This window comes from Osmerus eperlanus, chromosome 18 (genome assembly GCF_963692335.1).
Source record: "Osmerus eperlanus chromosome 18, fOsmEpe2.1, whole genome shotgun sequence".
In the NCBI taxonomy this organism is placed as follows: Eukaryota; Metazoa; Chordata; class Actinopteri; order Osmeriformes; family Osmeridae; genus Osmerus; species Osmerus eperlanus.
This window is the reverse complement of record NC_085035.1, coordinates 12,858,756-12,881,681: the sequence shown is the minus strand read 5'-3', so window position 1 is coordinate 12,881,681 and position 22,926 is coordinate 12,858,756. Positions and strand designations below refer to the sequence as shown.

General features: G+C 40.0%; 1 protein-coding gene across 1 annotated transcript in view; it reads left to right on the top strand.

The window, feature by feature from the left end:
• LOC134038990 (pappalysin-1-like) overlaps positions 1-22,926 on the top strand; it is a 267,738-nt gene that overhangs the window by 212,106 nt on the left and 32,706 nt on the right. The window contains exons 18-20 of the mRNA XM_062484743.1: positions 1,106-1,247; positions 1,555-1,670; positions 20,776-20,847. Of these exons, the coding sequence (XP_062340727.1) occupies positions 1,106-1,247; positions 1,555-1,670; positions 20,776-20,847 (330 nt within the window). The remainder of the gene's footprint in view (positions 1-1,105; positions 1,248-1,554; positions 1,671-20,775; positions 20,848-22,926) is intronic.

Below are 22,926 nucleotides of genomic sequence, written 5' to 3'. Positions count from 1 at the left end.
AGCTGAAAGTGACAGTGTGTAAGTAACTAGTAAGAAGTGAATCAATGACCATGTCAATGTCGATTCAGGAGCCTGATGGCCCTTGGATAGAAACTGTTGTCCAGTCTGCGTGTGCGCGACCGAATACTGCGGTAACGCCTGCCAGAAGGCAATGGGGTAATGAGACTTAAGGATGGGTGGTAACAGTCTCTTAGAATCCTTCATTCATTGTGTAAAATACTGAAGACAATGATCATCATTGTTATTTTGATCATTTGATCAGGGCAAAAAAAACGCGATTATTAAATACATTTACAAAATATTAAATTAGTCTAAATAGTTTGTTTTACTGAAAATACAAAGAAAACTGGAAACAACATTGTAGCTTCTGCATTACCTGTATAGCTATTTACAGAAATCTAAAGGCAGAGTGAAGTATCTGCATTTTTGGGGTCATGGGTCAAATCTGTGGCTGTGTTTTTTAATGAATAAATATTACTTCATTAATATATGTTCAATCAGTGCACTACCACTAATCTACCTACAACAAATCTGGCTGGATAGTCAAATAACTTTGAAGTCATTTTTCTCAGTTTCACTGTTTGTGTAGTTACTGCGGTTAGCTTTTGCAGGGCAGTATTGTATGAGGCATATAAATGCTACTTTACTCAGCAGTAGCTGCTAGCTGTTGTGAATAGATATGGTAATACCAGTGGTTGTGTTCTAATGAGAGCATCAGTGGGTGTTCTGATCTAGATAAATGATTAATTCACAAATCATTTGCGCTCACTTTCTCACAAATTCTTTGAATACAGTCCCTCACTCCCACCCCACTCAGTCACCATTGTCAAGCCTACTAAATGAGATAATTTACCAATGAGATTGTTGTAGAAACCTATTGCAATCTTGCTAGTTTTTATGAACTGTAGACATCTTTTTTATTTCACTTGGGATAACATCCCTATTGATGGCTGCTAGATAAGGCTTGTATCTTGTTTCATGGTGGTATTGGGTGTTTGATCAACGTACTTGGCATGTGTGTATGAGTGCATTTGTAATTGTTTGTTTTTGTGTGTGTGTTTGCGTATGCGCGTGTACTGTATACATGTGAATTTGTGTATTCCAGCACTCCAATGTGATCCGCTGCAGGAAGGATGGCAACTGGACTGGATCGTTCCGCCTCTGCCCTCAGGTCAAGGGCCAGTGTTCTATACCTCAGAACCTGAACTACAATGTGCGAGCCATCTGCAAGAAAGGACATGGAATAGGTCTGTAGACCACAAAACAACAATGAAAAAATACAGAAATTGCAGAATATAACTACAATAACAATAAACATTTCAATGAAATAATATATGTATATATTTAAAACGCTTGCTGTTGAGCATGACTATGTAAAAAAAGAAAATAAATAAGAACATATATTTCTTTATTAAGTATATTACCTAGTTCTTTCTTGATAAGTTTGTTAATATCTAATGATGTGTCATCTCTTTCTTTCTCTCGAATGATCTCTCGCTTTTTTTCTCTTACTCGCTCGCTCTCTCTCTCTCTGTATCTCTCTCACGCTCACAGGTGAGGAGTGTGACATGATGTGCTCAGACAGTAGCAACGACATTGTGATCCTACCTAGCAACATGACATCAGACAGCGTTCTCAAAGAGCACTGGAGAAATCCACCCAAAGTCAAGGTGTGTGAATGTGTTTCAGTTTTTTTTCTTTCTCTCTGTGTATTGATAGTGTGTGTGTGGCAGCGGTTGTGTGGGTGTGTATGTGTCGGCTCAATTCCACAGACGCACTTCACAAAGATCTGCTGCTCATTATCTTTTCTATTAGGAATTTGACAAATTATTTGTGCCATGGCCAGACACACACATGTACACCTAATCCTGTTTGAGTACAGCCAACTATGGTGGGCTTGGAAGAACTCTGGACACATTGGAAACATTTTAGGTATCAAGAAGAGTTGTTTCAAGGTTACACATGCACACAACATTTACTATACACACACAACCAAGATACAAAATATAATTCATGTATTCTTATTAGCTCATACTCCAAAAATACATAAACTGCAATGCATGCTGGGAAAAGAAGTACAGTATTGCCTGCTCTCATGCTCCACCGCCACCATCATAACTACTACCACTGATGCATCAACCACCCACTACCCAACCAGCACAATTACCAGCGCTTGGAAAAATAGTCAGATTCTAGACTGCTCTGAACTCGTGAACCACAGGGCCCAGGCCGGAGCCAAGTCGTAAAAGTTAAGAAGCAACATGTCATCAGTAATCAAGATAATTTTTTTAATGACTATTACACACTTTAATAGCCCTTCTATTTTTGACTTAGATTTGCCTGACAGGGCGCAATGTATTGATTTGACCCCTGATTGTTCAAATTGCAGTGTAAGATTGGGAAAAGGGGGAAGTCTAGATGGCTAGAACCATCACCTTTTTCCAAGAAGATGCTGCTAACTCTGCCAGGAGCAGTGAAAAATAGAATGAGTAGTGTAATGTAGTTGCTAGGTGCTTAAATTCGTTTTTGGTTTAAGAAATAAAAACCATGTACCCCTCTTAAGTCAGTCCTACCACCCTCGGACCTCCATTATTTTTCCTGGATAATTAAGCTTGATCTATCTTTCTTGGACAATATGTCTTGTTAAATGTGCTGTTAGCTACAATCAAGGGCTACATTGAGCTGTGATAGTGATACCCAGAGGACAACCTATCCTTTTTTGGGGTCAGCCTTTTTTTGTCAGGAGAAGGGGAGGGGGTCAGTACTAAAATAATACAATTGTAATTGATTTGTGTAATTGATACCATCTATACTCAATGGTAATTTGAAGCTGGACACGAGGAGAGGGGCCGAGTTCATATAGAGGGGTAGGGGGCAAGATGTACTAATAGAGGGCTTGGATGAGGTGAAATCAATAAAGGAGGATTTCAGTAGCGGGTGTGTGTGTTTGTGAGCTCGCCACAGCATCTTATGGTTCTTCCATCAGCCGGTATCAATCGATGCTAATGACCTGTGCCTCTTCTTGGCTTCACAGGACGAGCAAAGCAAAAATGGCCAACAAAAGTGGAACCATAATCTTCATTTAGCATCCTTGCAAATGTCATGCCCTCATAAAAAGTGCAAATCTGATGTTCCAATATTTTTCATTTGGCAGTGACTAAGGAGTACCAGTGACTGATAGTGTATTGTATTGGGGAAGATATGCTCAAATATACAATACCTCCACTCTGCAGTCATCTGTGAGGGTCTTAAGTTGGTCAACTTTTAATTCTTACTAATGTCCAGATCCGGTTCTTTTAGGTTCTGTATAGGCCACAACTTTATTCATATATCATTCATTTAAAAAAACCTTAATGTGGAATTCAGTTTCCTATTTTGCTGAGTGTCATGCTTTTTAATTTTTTTTTATCAATAGTGATGCATCACCCTCTAAGACCCGTAAGAATTTGGGTCTCTTGTAATGTTTGATCCATTTACAATACCTCTCTCTCTCTCTCTGATCTTACAGTAGCACTTTACCCCTCTATCAGCATTTCCCCCCCAGAGTCACAAATAATTATTCATTTCTATATTAATAATATGTATCAAGGACATGACCTCATACCAGTGTTGTAGTACTCGAGACCGGTCTTGAAGGTCTCGTCTCGGAATCGAGACGAGATCTTCAAAACATTACGTCTCGGAATCGACCGCATTTTTACTCGGCCTTGTCTCGGTCTCGGACAAAGAGGGATTTTATTTCAAGACCGGTCAAGACCACAACTACGGGAATATCACTAAATTGCCTGTGCATTGTTGAATTTATTTGTTAATACCATTACTGTTATTGGATGTAAAACATTACGCTTCAAATGCAACCAATAACTAACTCATTTATAATTTGAAATGACCCATCACCCTTCCTTTTACCCCAAAAGTGAATGAGGAAGATGGGTAAAACAGTGGCTGTCTGAAGATGTTGGCCAAATGATCTATAATTATATTTGGTTACCTGAACCACAAAGAGTTTACAATAACGTCCAAAAGAAAACACACTGCTTGTGTAAGAGGACACTCATTGAGACTACTGGGACTAGGCCTACATCAAACTTTTACCGGCATTTAGAAAGAAAACATAAAAAAAAAGTCAGCTAGGCGTAAGGCTAGCAAATCTAGCTACCTAACGTTTGCAATCTGCCTTTGTACCAAAACTCTTCAAAAAATCTCTTCCCCCGTTACACAAAGAGATTTTGCGAGTATTAGCTATAATGTATGGAACATACTGTATGTTTCAGGGCGTTAGTTTCAGTTGCTTTACAGATTTTGTTTGTGATAATGAGCCAGGCCACATAAAGCTATGTAGCTAATGATGAATATACATTTACATTTAGTCATTTAGCAGACGCTCTTATCCAGAGCGACTTACAGTAAGTACAGGGACATTCCCCCCGAGGCAAGTAGGGTGAAGTGCCTTGCCCAAGGACACAATGTCATTTGACACGGCCTGGAATCGAACTAGCTACCTTCTGATTATTAGCCCGATTCTCTAACCGCTCAGCCACCTGACTCTTCATATAAAGTTATGTTACATCAACATTAACTCATGTCAGCTGCATACCTCTCCCAACTTAATAATGTTAAGTTAAATGCCGCGGTACCGCGCTCCTTCACTTTGGTGAGAGAGACATGTGAAAGCAGAGACCGAGTACTAGCCTAATGCGCCTCTTAGATTATTTTTTAAATAGGCTGTTTTGACTGGCCATAAGCACACGGCACTACTTTAAGAGTGCACATTTTTTGTTCAAATACACAGTTACAGATCCAATCTAACTTTTTACCTCGTCAAACCCTAATGCTTGTGTGTTTTGAGTGGTCCGGTCTTGACTCGGTCTCGCCCTGCCTTGGTCTTGTCTTGGTCTCGACCCCTCAAAGTCTTGGTCTTGTCTTGGTCTCGATACACTCTGGTCTTGGTCATGACTTGGTCTCGGTTTAGGTGGTCTTGAGTAGGGCTGTCCCCACTCAGTCAACTAGTCGATTGTTTAGTCGATATGCTCTTGGTCGACTAAGATTTTTTTTTGTCAAGCGGTGTTACCATTTCCCCTTTCGTTAATCTGCGTTTTTATTTTTACACATGAGCATAATTGTAGCTGTTAGCCTAAACTCTGCCATACTTTGTCTACAATTGGTTTTATTAATCCTTTAGGCAAAATGACAAAGAAATCTGTGGTATGGAAGCATTTTATCAAAGTGCCGGGTGACTCAAAACATGCAACATACCAACAACGGTTTATATTCCATAGTTTGACGTTGAATATGATGTAGCCTACCACTTGAAAACCGTAAGTTGGCCATTGGATCATTATTTTACAGTGTGTAGCATATAGGCTAGGCATAGGATTTTTATGTTTCGGGAACTAAAGTTTTAGGCTATGTCTGCTTATGCTGTGCTACTACCTGTCTAACCAACTGCATTTTATTTTGAACAACAGCCTAGTTTTTGATTTGAGAGACCGCACGCTTTCAACAATTATGTTGGCTTTGGATGTGCTAAGTTGTTAGACTCTTGTTACTAGTCAAATAGCTAGTTCTGTATACATGTGTGTATAATCAAAGACATGAAGCAAGATTGAAGGTTTATTCCCTAAATTGAAGTTTACAATTATCTAGGTTAAAGATATCACATCCAAATCAAATGACATTATCTTCTCCAACAACAAAATCTTTCTCTGTTGCACCGTTCCCCACTCGTCTTCTACGTAAATTTGCATGCTGCACTTTCAGGTGATCAGCGGGCTCTGATGATTTGCATGTTAAACAAACAATATTTTTAATATGTAGTACATTGGTTATTATTCATTATCTCTTACAATCAGGCATTTTTTATGATATCGGCATTCAGTAACAACAGGACTGGTGACACGAGGCTTATTATTAGTAGCCTAATAGAAAATTTGATAGTGGCTGAATCTGTCCAGCAGCTACATTGAGTCAGATAGGGAAAATGTTTGTACATTTATGTTTGTCTTGGTCAATCTCCCTTCTTACGTATGTATTTCTTTCAGATGATCTCTTAAAACAGTGAGGTAAAACATCACACAAAATGGTTTGATGAAAAACATTGTGACATTTATAGAATGTAAAAACGTTTCAAATTTAGAGTAGTCAATTTTCAGAAGTGTTTAGTCGAGTCTTGGTCGACCCAAAGAAAATCTTAGTCGGGGACAGCCCTAGTCTTGACTACAACACTGCCTCATACTCCATTACAATAAAGATAAGGATTTATTTTTACATGGTATTATCACAGTTCCAGGCGAGTATGTCAATTACATTATCTTAACAAAGAAAGGAAAAAAAGGCAGACTTTATTTCCTTTAATTTGCTTCTTGTTGATGTAAAGATCTCAGGTACTCTTGTCTGGGCTTTCTTGGGCAGGTAGTACTGTACTGTATACCACACCAATTATGTACTCGCACAGACTGAGTAATGCAGCATGCTATTGTTCTTTTTACCTCGAACGCCACGCTGTCCTCAGATGCCTCATCCTCTCTCTCTCTCTCTCTCTCTCTCAACTCATCCTGGCTCCCCACCCCAAACCATTTTCCTTTTTTTCGCATTGATTTGCTGACCACACTGAAATGAAAAATACCTTAGTTTGCAGCACCACAAAAAAACATGGCAACTTGTGTGCTATTATAACATTGTGGTGGTGGTGAAGGTAGTGGGGTGTGTAGTCTCGTTGAGGTCAGGCAGTTCTATGCTGTGGGTGGCAGATTTGCTGGAGTGGGGCATCGGGCAGATTTAGGTTTTGCACCGCTGCCTATGCAATATACATATAGTCCTTGTTCAGGGAATAATGTTCTCTCAGTATCAAACTATTTGCTGGGTATATTCACACAGATTCATCCTGCTCTTATTTTATTCAGACATAATTGGTCAGATACACAATAACACATACATGGACACATTCTCACATAACATACATAACAGTAAACTTATTTTTGGTGCACAGATATATCTCCCAAGGCCATAACCATAGTATGAAATAGCTCCTTCATATTGAGGTAAAGTTATATCATGTCAGAGTTTATGTATTCAGGTATCATCAGACATTTAGACTAACACAGTACAAATCAATGTGTGCTTTACCATTAAGATCAAGGAACTGAGAACTTTATAAAAAACTGCCCTTTTCTATAAATGTGCACTGAATTAAGATTTGGGCAGCCTAGTTAAAGTGTCAGTTATCATAGAGAATAAGTAAGTGATATCAACACAGGCAAATGTATGTGGTGATATATTACAACATCCAAAGGTTAAAGCACATTGTTAGTCCTAACAGTAAGAGACATAACCGGATTATTTCACCAGGAGAAAAAATTGTTAAAACCTAACAGTATAGAGATTAGGTGCAATCTCAATGTTAGCTACAGTAGATTTGTTGATATAAAGTGCAGGTAGGGGGAAGTGTTGAGTTATACTGTTGTTGCAGCTAACGTTGTATTCGGAGGAAAAGAGTGGACGATAGGTTGATAACCTTTTAGCCGTTCTTGGCATATTTATTGTATAAACTGCAGACACATCAGTCTCACGGTCAGACAGCTTCTGATTGAACATATCAACTGGAACAAAAATGACGCCGACGCGCCCTCCACAACACACTACAGAGGTAGCGCCTCCCCGTGGCACAAACATACATCCAACCACAGAACAGCACCACATCACATACAATTGAGGACATTTCAACAGGAAGACTTCAAAGACTCAACAAAGCATCACATGTATATCTCCTCCCATCTTTATGTAATGTTTTATGTAAGTTGATGTGTTTGCCTTTGACAAATGCACTCAATATAGCCTATTGCCTAATAGTAGCATATTGATGTAGTTTGGCAGCTATTAACACAAAGATTACATTAAGAGATGTAACATTGACTCCTTCACCGGCAGGGGAAGAGACTCAGTTTGCTTAGTGTTATTTCTAAGTACTGTGAACTGTACTTGTTTCTAATAAAGAAAACAGGACATCAATTCCATAACTGAAGATCAAAACATAAAGAACCATCAATGGACACATTTTAGGGAGCCGTGCAATAGTGCAATGTGATGGATGTGTGTGTTTTTAACTTTAAATGTTCTCTTTAAATGTTTTCTTATTCGGGGCCAAGCAGCGAAGCTGCTAGGGCTGCTAGGGCCCTGCCATGGCAGCCCCTAGACCAGAACTGTAAAAAGTTGTGAAATTTGGCATGTTGAAACTGCAGCACATTAGTAACTACCATACCAAACATGGGTCACTTTAGACAGAAGGGGGCGCTACAGGCCACCCCCCAATTTGACTATTTTCAAAGTGATGCCATTTGCTTACCATTTGCTCATGATGAACAAAAAAGCCATATTGGATTTTTCTGTACAATAAAGATTAAGAAAACACCTTTTTTCGCTACTCCTCCTTTCTGTCCGATCTTCCCAAGAATTACATTTACATTTAGTCATCTTATCCAGAGCGACTTACAGTAAGTACAGGGACATTCCCCCGAGGCAAGTAGGGTGAAGTGCCTTGCCCAAGGACAAAACGTCATTTTACACGGCCGGGAATCGAACCAGCAGCCTTCTGATTACTAGCCCGATTCTCTAACCGCTCAGCCACCTGACTCCCTCAATTTACACACATCATCGTCAAAGCAACCCTCACTCAAAATGTAAAGGGATTTTTGACTTTCAAAACCGTTTGTCCGGTATAGCCAATCAAAATTGGCAACAATGCAACCAAATAGGAAGTTGAGTCAAATCTGGGCAAATCTTTGAGATATCAACACCAAACTTTGTATGTCACGTGGAAGACACTACAACACGTTCCCATGTGCAAAGGCAACTTAATATCTTCAAAAACGATTGAAATAAAATAAATATAATTTATCGCTAATGCTAAAATAATGCTTTACACATTTGCCGGTCCAAAACTGATACTCTGATTCAATCACAAGTTCATATGAAGACTCTTGAGAATGTTTAGTACACAAATCTGAGAAAAAGTTGACTAAGATGAAAAGTAGATTTGTGAATATTTTAAATATGCATGCTTGGCTAATATCAAGGGCTTTTTCCCAAAATCCTGTCCCTCTAGTCCTCACCTCGCGTGCTCCAAATTCTCACACGCACACACACAAGGGGACAGAGGCCCTTGAGACACGCGCAAGCTTGGCGAGACGCACACACATTTCAGGAAATTGTGGGCTGACCAAGTCGCCACTCACTCCTTGGCTTGAAGCAAAGGCCCTTGTGGAAAACTGATATTCTGATTCAATCACAAGTTCACATGAAGACTCTTGAGAATGTTTAGTACACAAATCTGTACAAGTCAAACAAGTTGACTGTAAGATGAAAAGTAGATTTATTGTGAATATTTTAAATATGCATGCTTGGCTAATATCAAGGGCTTTTTCCCAAAATCCTCTGTCCCTCTAGTCCTCACCTCGCGTGCTCCAAATTCTCACACGCACAGGGTCAGAGTCCCTTGACACACACGTGAGCTTGGCGAGATGCACACACAACATTTCACAGACATCCTGAAATGAGTCTCTGCAGGTTGGGGAGGTGGCTGTCCCGGAACTTCCGGGAGACTTGGGATGTCTGATTTCAGGACATTGTGGGCTCACCAAGCCCCCACCTTCACTCCTTGGCCTAATACCCATTCTGTGGCTAGTTTGAACACAGCTAATTCTACTGTTAAAAGAAACAGAATATCTTCTTCTTCAGAACTATGAAGTTGAATCAACCAAACACAGCTTGGTCATTTTATCATCTTCTTTGGCACAATTAAACTAAGGAATAGACTTTTAAGATAGCATGACCAAAGCAGTTGGTGACAGAGAATTTCAGACAATAACTTAAACATAGTCTTGCATTAAGAGTAGAGTCAAAAAATAGAGAGTAACATTAAACATTACATTAAACATTATTGTTGTCATATAGTTTTCTTCCCAGCATTGCAGGCACTAACAGGCAAAAGCAGTGGTGCCCAGAAATGTTTCATAAAAGTGGTAGAGAAGCAGAACAGTGCAACACCCTCCCACTACCATTATCTCTTATTCACTCTCATCTGTGTTGTATATCTGTAACTGCTACAGTGGGCCTACATGTATGGGCCTACATGTATGGGCCTACATGTATGGGCCTACATGTATGGGCCTACATGTATGGGCCTACATGTATGGGCCTACATGTATGGGCCTACATGTATGGGCCTACATGTATGGGCCTACATGTATGGGCCTACATGTATGGGCCTACATGAAAGTTTCACAGTCAAAGTGTAGTAGTGCAGAATAGAGGAACTGGGAAATGGGTGCTGATGTGGAAAGTCCCCAAAAACAGTGCAGAAAATATTAGATTTTAGATTAGATTGCATCAAGGGCCAATTGGAGAAGAGGCCAAAGGATATTTACAATTGTAGTAGGCCATTGATGTTTTAATTCAGGGGTGTAATTTGTTGGATAAGAAGCCCCCACCCCCCACTCCAGAGACAATTGATGACAGACAGGTGCTGACATTAAGATAAACAGTCATGCTCTAAGAGTAGAGTAAAAAATAGACAAAATGTGTAAATGGATGTTGAAACTCAGTGCTCTGAGTCAGTTTAGGAAAAGGTAGTCTTTTAAACCTCTAGGTTTAAAAAAAATCGAATTTGATTGGAACTCTCTTTTAGTGGGATTTGACATTTGACGTTTAATTCATTTAGCAAGTTCTTTGACTCCATAACACAGTAGCCTACATATGGTGTAATAAAACTGCAGTCAGATTTGCCAAAATTGCCAGCTTGGATGTTATCTTTACATATAGATGGACATTAGCTCTACCTTGTTCCAGTTGCCCGCATGACTCTTGTCAGTTGTGTTTGACTGAGATTCTAGAGAGAGGTCAATTCAGGCAGGGTTCCAATATCCATGGTTTTCAAACCAGTCCCGGGGAACTTTATAAAAAGTGTTGCCGTGTGTGGTATGTTTTTTGTAAAGTGTATCCTCACTTTCATGAAATTGTTGTAGTCAAAGCTTTTAAAGGGGTCATTGATTGCAGAACCAAATTTACCTTGTCACAGTTGAATAACGACAGTTCAGTGGGTAAAATGGACATACAGTGAACCTCAAAGTCCATTGACACCTCTTTCCTATGCAAATCTCACAATTAAAAAATGTAGCTATAACCTTTTTTGGCTCTGGTCTGTACCTTTGTCACGCCCCAAAATTTGCTGCGTGCTGCTCTGTGTACATCCACAGAATTACAAAGAAGAGCGTTTTTCTAGCATATTGAAAATGGACTACGGTGGTAAATGCAGTGTTCCAGGCTGTACAGGGAATGCTGACTTTTCAGAGTCTTCCTAAGGAACCAAACACTCGACGGGCTGTGATGTTTGTCTATGAGAAGATCCCTGTGCAGTTCAACCCTCAATTACACATTTGCTCGAACCATTTCACCGAGGACAGTTTTGAATGAAAACCTTGGACAATTTAAAGAAGGATTTGCTAAGCCGCTGTTTATGAAAAGAGGTGCTGTTCCAACTGTATCATACAGTAAGGGGAAGGCCGAGATTTTACTGTCGCCGTTTGGCTTCCTAAACAGCAATAGAATTAGAAGTTTCTCTAAACCACGTCGCGCACAGCATAACAGTGAGCTACACTGGCTTAAAACTACAGGTATATAATGATAATTGTACCCATTAATTGTTTACTAGTAATATTATCTCATAATAAATCATAAAACGTTCATTGATATGTGAGCCATGTTTATTATTTTAACGATTGAAAACGGATGTATCACAGACCGCTATCGTATAGCATATCATATATGCTAACGTCTCAGTCAACATGCGAAAATTGACTACTGTTTTCGAAAGTAAATGTACTAATAATATCATCGTACATCGTATTGTACATTAAATCTCACAAGTGTGTTTTATATGACAATTTTAAATGAGCAATAAGTTCAGTTTAGCATTTGTTGACGCTTGGAACTCCGTTGTGATTACATTGAGAGCAGAACGTTTGTCCTCCCTACTGTTTGCTCATCACAAACGCAAGCTGTAAGTATGATTTTTTCATTAGTTAGCCTATTAGCAATGCTAACGTCTCCTGTATCTAGCATAGGTAGCTAAATATGTTTTTAAACAAATCAACATACCTTACTTAGAAAATGACTAGCTAGACTAGCTGTAGTCGGCATTAGAAGGGAAGCTTCCGAAAAAATAGCTAGAAAACGAATAGCAGTCTAGCCTATTGCCAACGCCTGTCTAGATTATCTATTTGAAAGAGCTGGATAAAGGCAGGTGCTAGATACAGGATACGTTAGCATTGCTAATAACTGTTACCGACATACTACGGCTTGCGGTTGTGATGAACATAAGGTCGGAACGCACCTCTTTTCAGCAACAGCTTCAAATCCTGCTTTACATTGTCCCAGGTTTTCAAAACCGTCCTTGGTGAAATGGTTCGCGCAGATGTGTCGAGGGTCGAACTGCACAGGGATCTTAAGTTCTACGCTACGGTATAGACAAACATCAGCCATGCCCGTCTAGTCAATGTTAGCTAGACTCTATCTCATCTTTTTATTAACGCTGATTTGCAAGGAATGCAAGAACAGATAGATAGCGAAAACACCTAGACTGTATGTAAACTAGTTTAGCTTGCTAAAGCAAGAGCATAGATAAAATGTGTGATGATTTAGCGTAGTTTATTGGCAATGGGGCTAACGTTATTTTATGTTCCTGTCTGTGTTTCATTCAAATAGATAACCCGTGTTGTCATGTAAATCTACAATTCAAGATGCATGTTTGTCCAGATCTATTTTTCAGCAAGATAGCTAGAGCTAACTGAAGTTGAGTTGAATCACGATAGTTTGTTTGCTAAGCTGTAGTGCTAATGTTACTCACCTAAGGCGATCCTGTTTGCTTCGACAACATCTGTTGAAAACAGTGTTGTGTAGACACAATAGATAGATTTGTACGTTTTTATTTCAAGTCTCCACCTTCTTGCTTCAGTGAGTGCTGTTGGCCGTGTTGTGTCTTTGCTCCGCAGCAGGGTTGCCAGGTCTGTGTGACAAAACCAGCCCAATGGCCAATCAAAACCAGCCCAATGGCCAATAAAACCAGCCCAAAAACCAGCCCAATATCAGAACTCAAAATATGCCCCTGCCAAACCATATACACTACTTTTAAAGTCCAACAGCATTGCTATCATTGCCAAATGTATTGTAATATCTACAAAGTAACACCAAATGTTTAGTATGCCATCATTAAAAACAGTTTCAAGACAAAAAAATTCTACCTGCGGCAACACTTCAAAAGTAGCCCAATTCCGCGGGAAAACAGCTGACCTGGCAACACTGCTCTGCAGCTTCACTCGTTGTAAACCAATCAGCGCGCAGCTCATCTGTATATTCATGAGCATACAATAAAATCTGAAAACCTAGCGTTTTTTCCCAGGAAAATTTCACTGGATGTATCAGGGGGCATAGAACAGCACCCGGGCCATTTTCAGCCCAACCAATGTTACATACCCTATTCAGAGACCTTAAGGAACAGTGTGAAATACCCCAAAAACCCAGTCAATCACCCCTTTAAAGAATGGATCTCTGCATGATGGGCCTGACCAGAGCACAGATGGCCTGGCCAGAGCACAGAACACACTTCAAAGTTGTCACTTTCAAAAGGGTGGCATTTTTACCCCGTCAGGCCAAGATGTCTGAAAGTTGGTACGCATGCCTTATTGCTCATGGGGAACAAAAGAGTATTTACTCATCTGTGTTGTATATCTGTAACTGTTGAAATGTTTACCTTAATAAAGTAATTTCTTTGTCTATTTATGTCTTGTGAGATTCCAAGCCTGACCATCGATATGTCATAACAACCGAATTGACGCGGCTGCCATTTTGGATTTCATGGAAAAGTGTAAAAACCTTTTGCACGCCCTAAATGTTGTCCAATGTTTACCAAATTTGGCACAGATGACTTTCAGACCCAGCTTCACGAAAGGTATCAGATGGATTTTCCATTTTCCAAAACATTTGTTCGGTAGAGCCGATCAAAGGCGGCGGCAAAACCGCCAAACGAGACGTGAGAGCGTAACTCAGCAACCATTTTTCCGATTGTCACCAAACTTAGGTTCCTTCGTTCCCACGAGGAGCGGAGGAGGCCTGCGGTGTTATACCAGAAAAAATACTTTGAACACTCAGTACTTTTGAACGCAAACAGATATTTCAACCAAACTTGGTGTGTTGCATGAGTGCAACAGGTTGTTGTGACTTAATTGTTGCACAAGTGCTATGGAGGCCATGTCCTGCTCTGGACTGCTTGGCCCCTCCATTGCTGCTTGCAGCTATATTTATTGGGTGTGCTCACGCCTTCGGCAAGCACCACCATTGTTCTCTCACATATATATTATTGGGTGTGCTCACGCCTTCGGCAAGCACAACCTTTGTTCTCTCACATATATATTATTGGGTGTGCTTTGCCTTCGGCAAGGGCACAACCTTTGTTATCTCACATATATATTATTATTATTCTTTTTATTCTTTTTTCCCCCCTAAAACTCAGTCAATATTTGGCCTACATAGACAACCTATGTGTCAAAAGTTTCGTCTTGGTAGCGATTGAGTTGCTTCTATTGGGATTTACGTTCCGTTGTATGGTTTAAGTGGAAATTAAGTTTTTGTGGCGAAAAGTGAAGCTAACGGTGGCTAACTTGCTAGCCACAGTCAATGACGCTACTTACGTCACTAACGTCACGAAAACTTGCGTGACTACCTCTAGCAGAACATTAGTTTAGCAGCTCGTTAACTTCTGGGAGATAGCTAAGCTAACTGCTTTACTGCAAGGCAGCTGCAGAAACGCCACAAGCAAAGAGGCCAGGGTGATAACTATTTACTAATTTTACTTTGTGATATGACACACAATTGTGACGTGTAATGTACAATATAAGCTGATTTTATTAAGGAAGTACATCTACTTTCGGAAGTATTAGCATCATGACATTAGCCTCTGTTGCCCGGGCAACACATACTACAGTGGTCTATGATGCATCTGTTTTCAATCGTTAAAATAAACATTCCTCACAAATACATTTTCGTTGTAGGATTTATTATGACATTACATTACAAGTAAACGATTTGTGGGTGAAATTATCATTACCTGTGGTTTCAAACCAGTGTTGCTCACTGCAACGCTGTAGCCTACGCGAAACACTACAAAAACATCGACACAGCTGTAGGAAGTCAAACGGCGACAGAACATGTTCGGCACTCCCCTTACTTAAACCAAAAGTCTATGTAACTACTAACCTTAACTTCATTGCCACAGCCTAAACTTTGTCAATCTGTTCATGAAAATAATTAATTTCAGCCTAAACCGTACAACGGAACGTTGAATCCAATTCAACCAACGCAATCGCTACCAAGACGAACGAACACAGCAGTAGTCTACTACTGTAGTACTGTACCGTAGTAGTACAATTTACCGGGGAAGCTTCTCCACACATGGCTATATCGCACTTGGCGTTGTTACTGACAATGATCGCTACCAGTGAGCTTTTTATGAAAGCGATTTTCCACTAAATAAATGTCAAGCTTATTTACGTTTTTGAGGGCATATTTTCAGTTAGCAGATGGTACTGTTTGAATCGCGATTCCATCTTCTACTGCCGGTAACGTCGTAGAATAATCTTCAAAGGGGGTTCTTTATTCATGAATGAATGCAATATGAGTAGGCTAAATTCCTTAAAATATCACGAGAAGGGAAAAACTTAAAAGGACGTTTAAGTCATAGAGATTAGGTCAATTTTTACACCGGTCTGCCAAATGTATTCGTTTTGATTCAACGATGAGGCTGCCTCTTGCAGGGGAAATGAGAAGACATCTATTTCATTCTACACTTCACTCGTATTTTCAGTTGTAAATGAGCCGCAAAAAAATGCTTTTAAATCTATGTAATCTTTATACGTAATAAGTAGGCCCTATGCATTTTTATATAAAATATACAGGAATATCAGTTGTAAAAATGGCATTAAAATCCCTGTACAACCGACGCAAGCAAGCACACCCTACAATTTCCCCAGAAATTGTACCCTCTCTAGTTGGGTGTGCTCAAGCCTTCGGCGAGAGCACAACCTTTGTTCTCTCACATATATATTATTATTATTATTATTTTTATTTCTTTTTGCCCCCCTAAAACTCAGTCAATATTTGGCCTACCTAGACAACCTAGGTGTCAAAAGTTTCGTCTTGGTAGCGATTGAGTTGCTTCTATTGGGATTTACGTTCCGTTGCATGGTTTAGGCTGAAGTTAAGTTTTTGTGGCGAAAAGTGAAGCTAACGGTGGCTAATTTGCTAGCCACAGTCACTGACGTTACTAACGTCACTACGTCACTAACGTCACGAAAACACGCGTGACTACCTTTGGCAGAACATTCGTTTCGCATCTGTTAAGGGATAGCTAGGCTAACTATAGCTTTACTGCAAGGCAGCTGCAGAAACGCCACAAGCAAAGAGGCCAGGGTGATAACTATTTACTCATTTTACTTTGTGATATGACACAATTGTGATGTGTAATGTAAATACAATATAAGCTGATATTATTAAGGAAGTACTTTCGGAAACAGTAGTCTACTATTTCACTGAAGTATTAGCATCATGACATTATAGCCTGTGTTGCCCGGGCAACACATACTACAGTGGTCTATGATGTATCTGTTTTCAATCGTTAAAATACACATTCCTCACATATACATTTTCGTTGTAGGATTTATTCTGACATTAGTAAACGATTTGTTGGTGAAATTACCATTACCTGTGGTTTCAAACCAGTGTAGCTCACTGCAACGCTGTAGCTTACGCGAGACACACTACAAAAACATCTACAGTACACAGCTGTTTAGAAAGTCAAACGGCGACAGAACATGTTCGGCACTCCCCTTACTTAAATCAAAAGTCTATCTAACTACTAACCTGAACTTCATTGCCACAGCCTAAATGTTGTCAATCTGTTCATGAAAATAATTTATTTCAGCCTAAACCGTACAACGGAACGTTAAATCCAATTCAACCAACGCAATCGCTACCAAGACGAACAAAGCAGTAGTCTACTGTACTGTAGACTAAAATATACAGAAATCAGTTGTAAAAATGTCATTAAAAAACGGACACCTGTGCAACCGACGCAAGCAAGCACACCCTACAATTTCCCGAGAAATTGTACCATCTCTAGTTATTATTATTTCTTTTTGCCCCCCTAAGCATCAGTCAATATTTGGACTACATAGACAACCTAGGTGTCAAAAGTTTCGTCTTGGTAGCAATTGAGTTGCTTGTATTTTTATTTACGTTCCGTTGCACGGTTTAACCCTTGTGCTGCCTTCGGGTCACATGACCCAAAGGTTCATAACGAATCACCGTTGTGTTTACCCAATTTTACCCATTACAAAAACAAATAAAAAATATAGCTGCAAGCAGCAATGGGGTGGCCAAGCAGGTCAGATGACCCAGAAGAAACTTTCGACATCCTCAGAAGAGTGTTCCGAGTACACGCAGCAAGTTTGGCGTGAATCCATCAAAGATTTGCTGAGATACGACACAACTTTCTGTTTGGCGGCTCTGCTGCCGATTTCGATTGGCTGTACCGGACAAACGGTTTCGAAAATCTAAAATCATTTTGATAGTTTGTGTGAGGGATTGCATTGACTATAGCTTGTAGCTTGACTACAGGTAACTAGCGACTGCGGTGTACCTGGCTTCCTTTGCAGTGGCTTACAGTCTCGCTAAACAGAGAATCAGAGACATGACAAGCTCGTCGGCTTTGGCTGGATTCAAACCTCTGACGTTGCCGTTGCCAGGACACCAACTTATCCTAGTGAGCGATTCTCAGTGCTGCAAATCACAGTTCAGTTACTGGGTAAAAATATAAGCAGTTTTTCCTGTGGCAAGCGGTTGTCCGATTTGGCCCAAGTTTAAACAGCTGTAATTGTCAAGGTGATTGTGGTCTGAAGATAATCTGTCCCAAATTTGGTGAATATTTGATACATTTTGTAGGAGGAGTAGGACAAAAACGTTTTATCAATTCATTCAAAATGGCGGCATCAATTCGGCTGGTATCACAAGTTAACATGTGTCAGACACGGGATCGCCCCCCTAGAGGTTAGAGGACACATCTACAAAGCACAATAAATCTGACTCTTCTTGAGTATAGATCCCCTGAGAATGAAACATTATCATTACCATTGTACTGTTAGACAGCTACTGTGGCATACCTGGCTTCACTAAACAGATAAACCAGTATCATGACATGCTTGATGACTGTGACAGGGTTCGAACCTATGACCTTGCACTTCAGAGGAACCCGTCTTATCCCAGTGAGCTATTCTCACTGCAGGGAAATGCTGTGTTCAGTTACTGTATAAAAAAAGTAAGCAGTTTCTCCTGTGGGAAGTGTTGTCAGATTTGACCCAAGTATAAAAAGCTGTAATTCAGTCCTATTTTGACATGTCAAGGTGATTGTGGTCTGAAAATTATTCGATTACATGTCCATGAAAATAGGAGCTACGGCGAACAAGGAGTTTGTTTTTATGAAAATTCCAAATGGCCGACGCCCAAAATGGCAGACACGGGACAGTGTGATATATTTCGACTTAGTATGCCACGTAGAATCAGAAGAGACCAATCTTGTTATTTATGACAAATCTGTTCAGAAGTTATGATGCAAGAAATCCGATGCACTGGCTAGATGTAGCATCACTATATCGACATAGCACAATATATCTGACTCTGAATATAAATCCCCTGAGAATGAAACATTATCGTGACCATTATGATTATACTGCTCGACAGCTACTGTCGCATACCTGGCATCACTAAACAGATAAACCAGTATCATGACATGCTTGAGACTTTGGCTGGATTCGAACCTACGACCTTGCACTTCAAAGGAGCCCGTCTTATCCCAGTGAGCCATTTTCAGCGCTGGGAATTGCTGTGTACAGTTACTGTATACAAAAAGTAAGCTGTTTCTCCTGTGGCACGCGTGGTCAGATTTGGCCCAAATTGTTGCCCCAACAGCTGTAATTCAGTCCTATTTTGACATGTCAAGGTGATTGTGGTCTGAAGATAATCTGTCCCAAATTTGGTGATACATTTTGTAGGAGGAGTAGGACAAAAACGTTTTATTAATTCATTCAAAATGGCGGCATCAATTCGGCTGGTATCACAAGTTAACATGTGTCAGACACGGGATCGCCCCCCTAGAGGTTAGAGGACACATATCTACAAAGCACAATAAATCTGACTCTTCTTAAGTATAGATCCCCTGAGAATGAAACATTATCATTACCATTGTACTGTTAGACAGCTACTGTGGCATACCTGGCTTCACTAAACAGATAAACCAGTATCATGACATGCTTGATGACTGTGGCTGGGTTCGAACCTGTGACCTTGCACTTCAGAGGAACCCATCTTATCCCAGTGAGCTATTCTCACTGCAGGGAAATGCTGTGTTCAGTTACTGTATGAAAAAAAGTAAGCAGTTTCTCCTGTGGGAAGCGTTGTCAGATTTGGCAGACACGGGACAGTGTGATATATTTCGACTTAGTATGCCACGTAGAATCAGAAGAGACCAATCTTGCACCTTGAAGTGTCATGAAGTGAGATCATATCTCAGGAAATATTTGCTGAATTGACATCAAACTTGGTACAGGTGCTCGGGACCCTGTTCCAAAGAGGTCCACAAAAGGTTGTGTCATCTAACCGCTAGGGGGCGATACCCTGTCTGACGCATGTTAACTTGTGATACCAGATGAATTGATGCGGCTGCCATTTTAGGTAAAAAAAAAGTTTTTTCCCTATTCCTCCAACAAAATGTATCCAATATTCACCAAATTTGGCACAAATTATCTTCAGACCACAATCACCTTGACATGTCAAAATAGGACTGAATTACAGCTGTTTAAACACATCGTCAGAGCAGCCCTCACTCAAGTTATCGAAAGATTGTTGATTTTTCCAAAGTGTTTTTCCGGTACAGCCAATCAAAATTGGCAACAAAGCAACCAAACAGGAAGTTGACTCATATCTCAGCAACTCTTTGAGAAATCAACACCAAACTTGGTATCTCGACTCGGAACCCTCTTTTGAGGATGTCCAAACAATTTGGTGTTATGTGACCACTGGGAGTGGCCGCAGGAAGCAAAAATGTGTTTTGGCCAATAACTGTTGATTCGTTTGCCTTTATTAAGTGATTCCTTTGTCTCATGATGTCTTGGGACATCCCGTGTGTGACACGATAACTTGTGATAACAGCCGAATTGATGCGGCCGCCATTTTGAATGACTCGGACAACCGCTTACAAAGTGTGTCGAATCTTCACCAAATTTGTCACAGATAATCTTCAGACCAAGCCTCACAAAAGCTAGCACATAGGTTTTCGATTTTCAAAACCGTTTGCCCTGTATAGCCAATCAAAATGTGCAGTTAAGCCTGCAAACAGGAAGTTGGGTAGTATCTCAGCAAATCTTTGATGGATTCACACCAAACTTGCTGCATGCACTCGGAACCCTGTTCTGAGGATGTCTAAAATGTTTTCTGGGTCATTTGACTGCTTGGCCACCTCATTGCTGCTTGCAGCTATATTTTTATATTGTATTTATTCAGTGCACCTGAGGAGGATTGCCTCCAATTTTGTTGTACAGTGTACAATGACAAAGATATTCTATTCTATATGTCAATATTTTAATTGTGTTCAAGTGTTCCTTTTCTCTCTCCCTGCAGACCATAGTATGTACCATGGGACTGAAGTGGTATCCACACCCAGCACAACTTCACTGCATTAAAGGATGTGAGGTAAGGGCAGAGAGCGATGAAGTGAGGTATGGAAATAATATGAATCAAAGAAAGTGATTTAAGGCTTTCAGTTGCTTGTTAGGAAGTGAGCTGAAGACTTTACCAGTTTACCCTTAATATGTAATTTAAGACTTCACCTAGCAGACCATTTACCAGTGTGGGAATATTGTTGATATGGGGTATGCCAATTTTAATGCCAAGTCCACTCATTTAGTAAATTTGATCTTCATAACTTCACATCAACTGGCACATTACCTGGCATATATATTTTAACTTTCTTGTAGACTCTTCCTGTAGATATACTGACAAAGTTAATAGGTTACACTTAAAACTCTGGTTATGAACGACATAGATAAAAGATTTGTAGCTGTAGTCAAAAATAGAAAAGCTACCTATCTCTCGTGAAGCAGAGCATAGACCCGCATCTGCTGTAAACTGCACCATTGACTAGAGTGGCCACTATCAGTTCCAGCATCCACGTTGCAGCCATAACGTCTGGGACACACTGGTATGTGAAGCGCAGCCTTTTTCCTTTCAGCGCCCATGTTATCAAATTGGAACGGCCACACAGGCCGCGAAGCTCCCGCGATTAGCTCCCGCACTGCAGCTCTCGCTTCGGCAGCTGATTTTGGCTGCAAGATGATAAAATACACCATACTATTTGAGATATTTGGATAAACAAACATGTTATCAAGACTTGACAACGTTAGTTGTAGGCTGTAGCCTTTCACTTAAGACCTAACTTCACTATGCTGGTAACAAACGGCCAACCATGTGTTTACCCCAACAAAAACTATATCTGATCAATTTAAACCAAATAAAAACCATGTGTAACTAACGTAACTTAAGGCATCAATGAGAATATCACAATGAACTATATTAATGATACTTTAGCATTAGAAATCATAATTAGGTTTCGGCTCTTGAAGTGAATTGGCTACGACCACTGTTTGAATAGCACATGCAATATCAAAACATTTATTTTAGCATTCCACAAGGATTGTGAAATCACACATACAAAACAACAATAACAAATTCCCCCAAAATAGTCAGTCAGTTAAAACAAAAAAAGATCAGTCCAGTCAATTAGTTCAATGTTCAACTCAGTTGAGTTTCAATTCAGTTCCTGTGTGGTTTGTTGAATGGAAGGCCTTGTTTCAAATCACTACCCGGGCAGTGTGTGATGATGTTGGAGATCTCATAAATCTTATCTGTATGATGTATCCAAAACGTGCAGTCCACCAGCTTGGCGAGTTGATGGCCACTGGTTACAGTGACACTCCAGAATCGCTGAGTCACTAGGTCACTGGATCGCCGTAGAATCTCTCTCTCTCTCAACAGTGGCAGAATATGCACAACAACAACAAAAACAATCTGCATACACAAATGCAAAATGTCTAATTAGTAGCTATACATAGCTTTATTACTAACACATTCTAAATCAATGTAACTCAAATTCAATTCTATATCACGATAGGACGGCAAAAGGCGTTACAAACATCCTTTATGCTGGCTCTAGGCCTCAAAACATTAGCTATTAAGGTAACCTCATAGCTGAATAAACATACATGAATTCACGTTACGCCATCTCATCATTAACAACGCACATGTATGCGACAAAATGGCGTTCCAAAGAGCAACGGTAGATTAGCAAAGAAACACATCGATCATCTCCGATTGGTTTTTAAATTGTCAAAGGACCTAACAGGAATAGCAAAGTAACATAAAGAATACACAGAATATTAGAATTTCGTTCAGTTGTTTCTAAACAGTAGACTTGCTGGCACACACTCAAGCAGAAGAGACACCAAAACATTACATCACAAACCAGCTGAGAAATGTTGGTAGTTTGATGACGCAAAGTTAATCATTGAAGTTGTGAAGGCCTACATGGATGTATGTTGGAGCAACAAGTTGCCTAATATAGCCTATTCCATGTTTATGTACCATGTCAGCTTTCAATGTGAAAAAGGAAATCTCAGAGGAGATGAAAGGCTTGTTGACCGGAGCGGAGAAATGTGCGTCTAGTGTGAACAGCCTCGCACCATTCGTGGTACTTCAATGGCACTTCGCAACCAG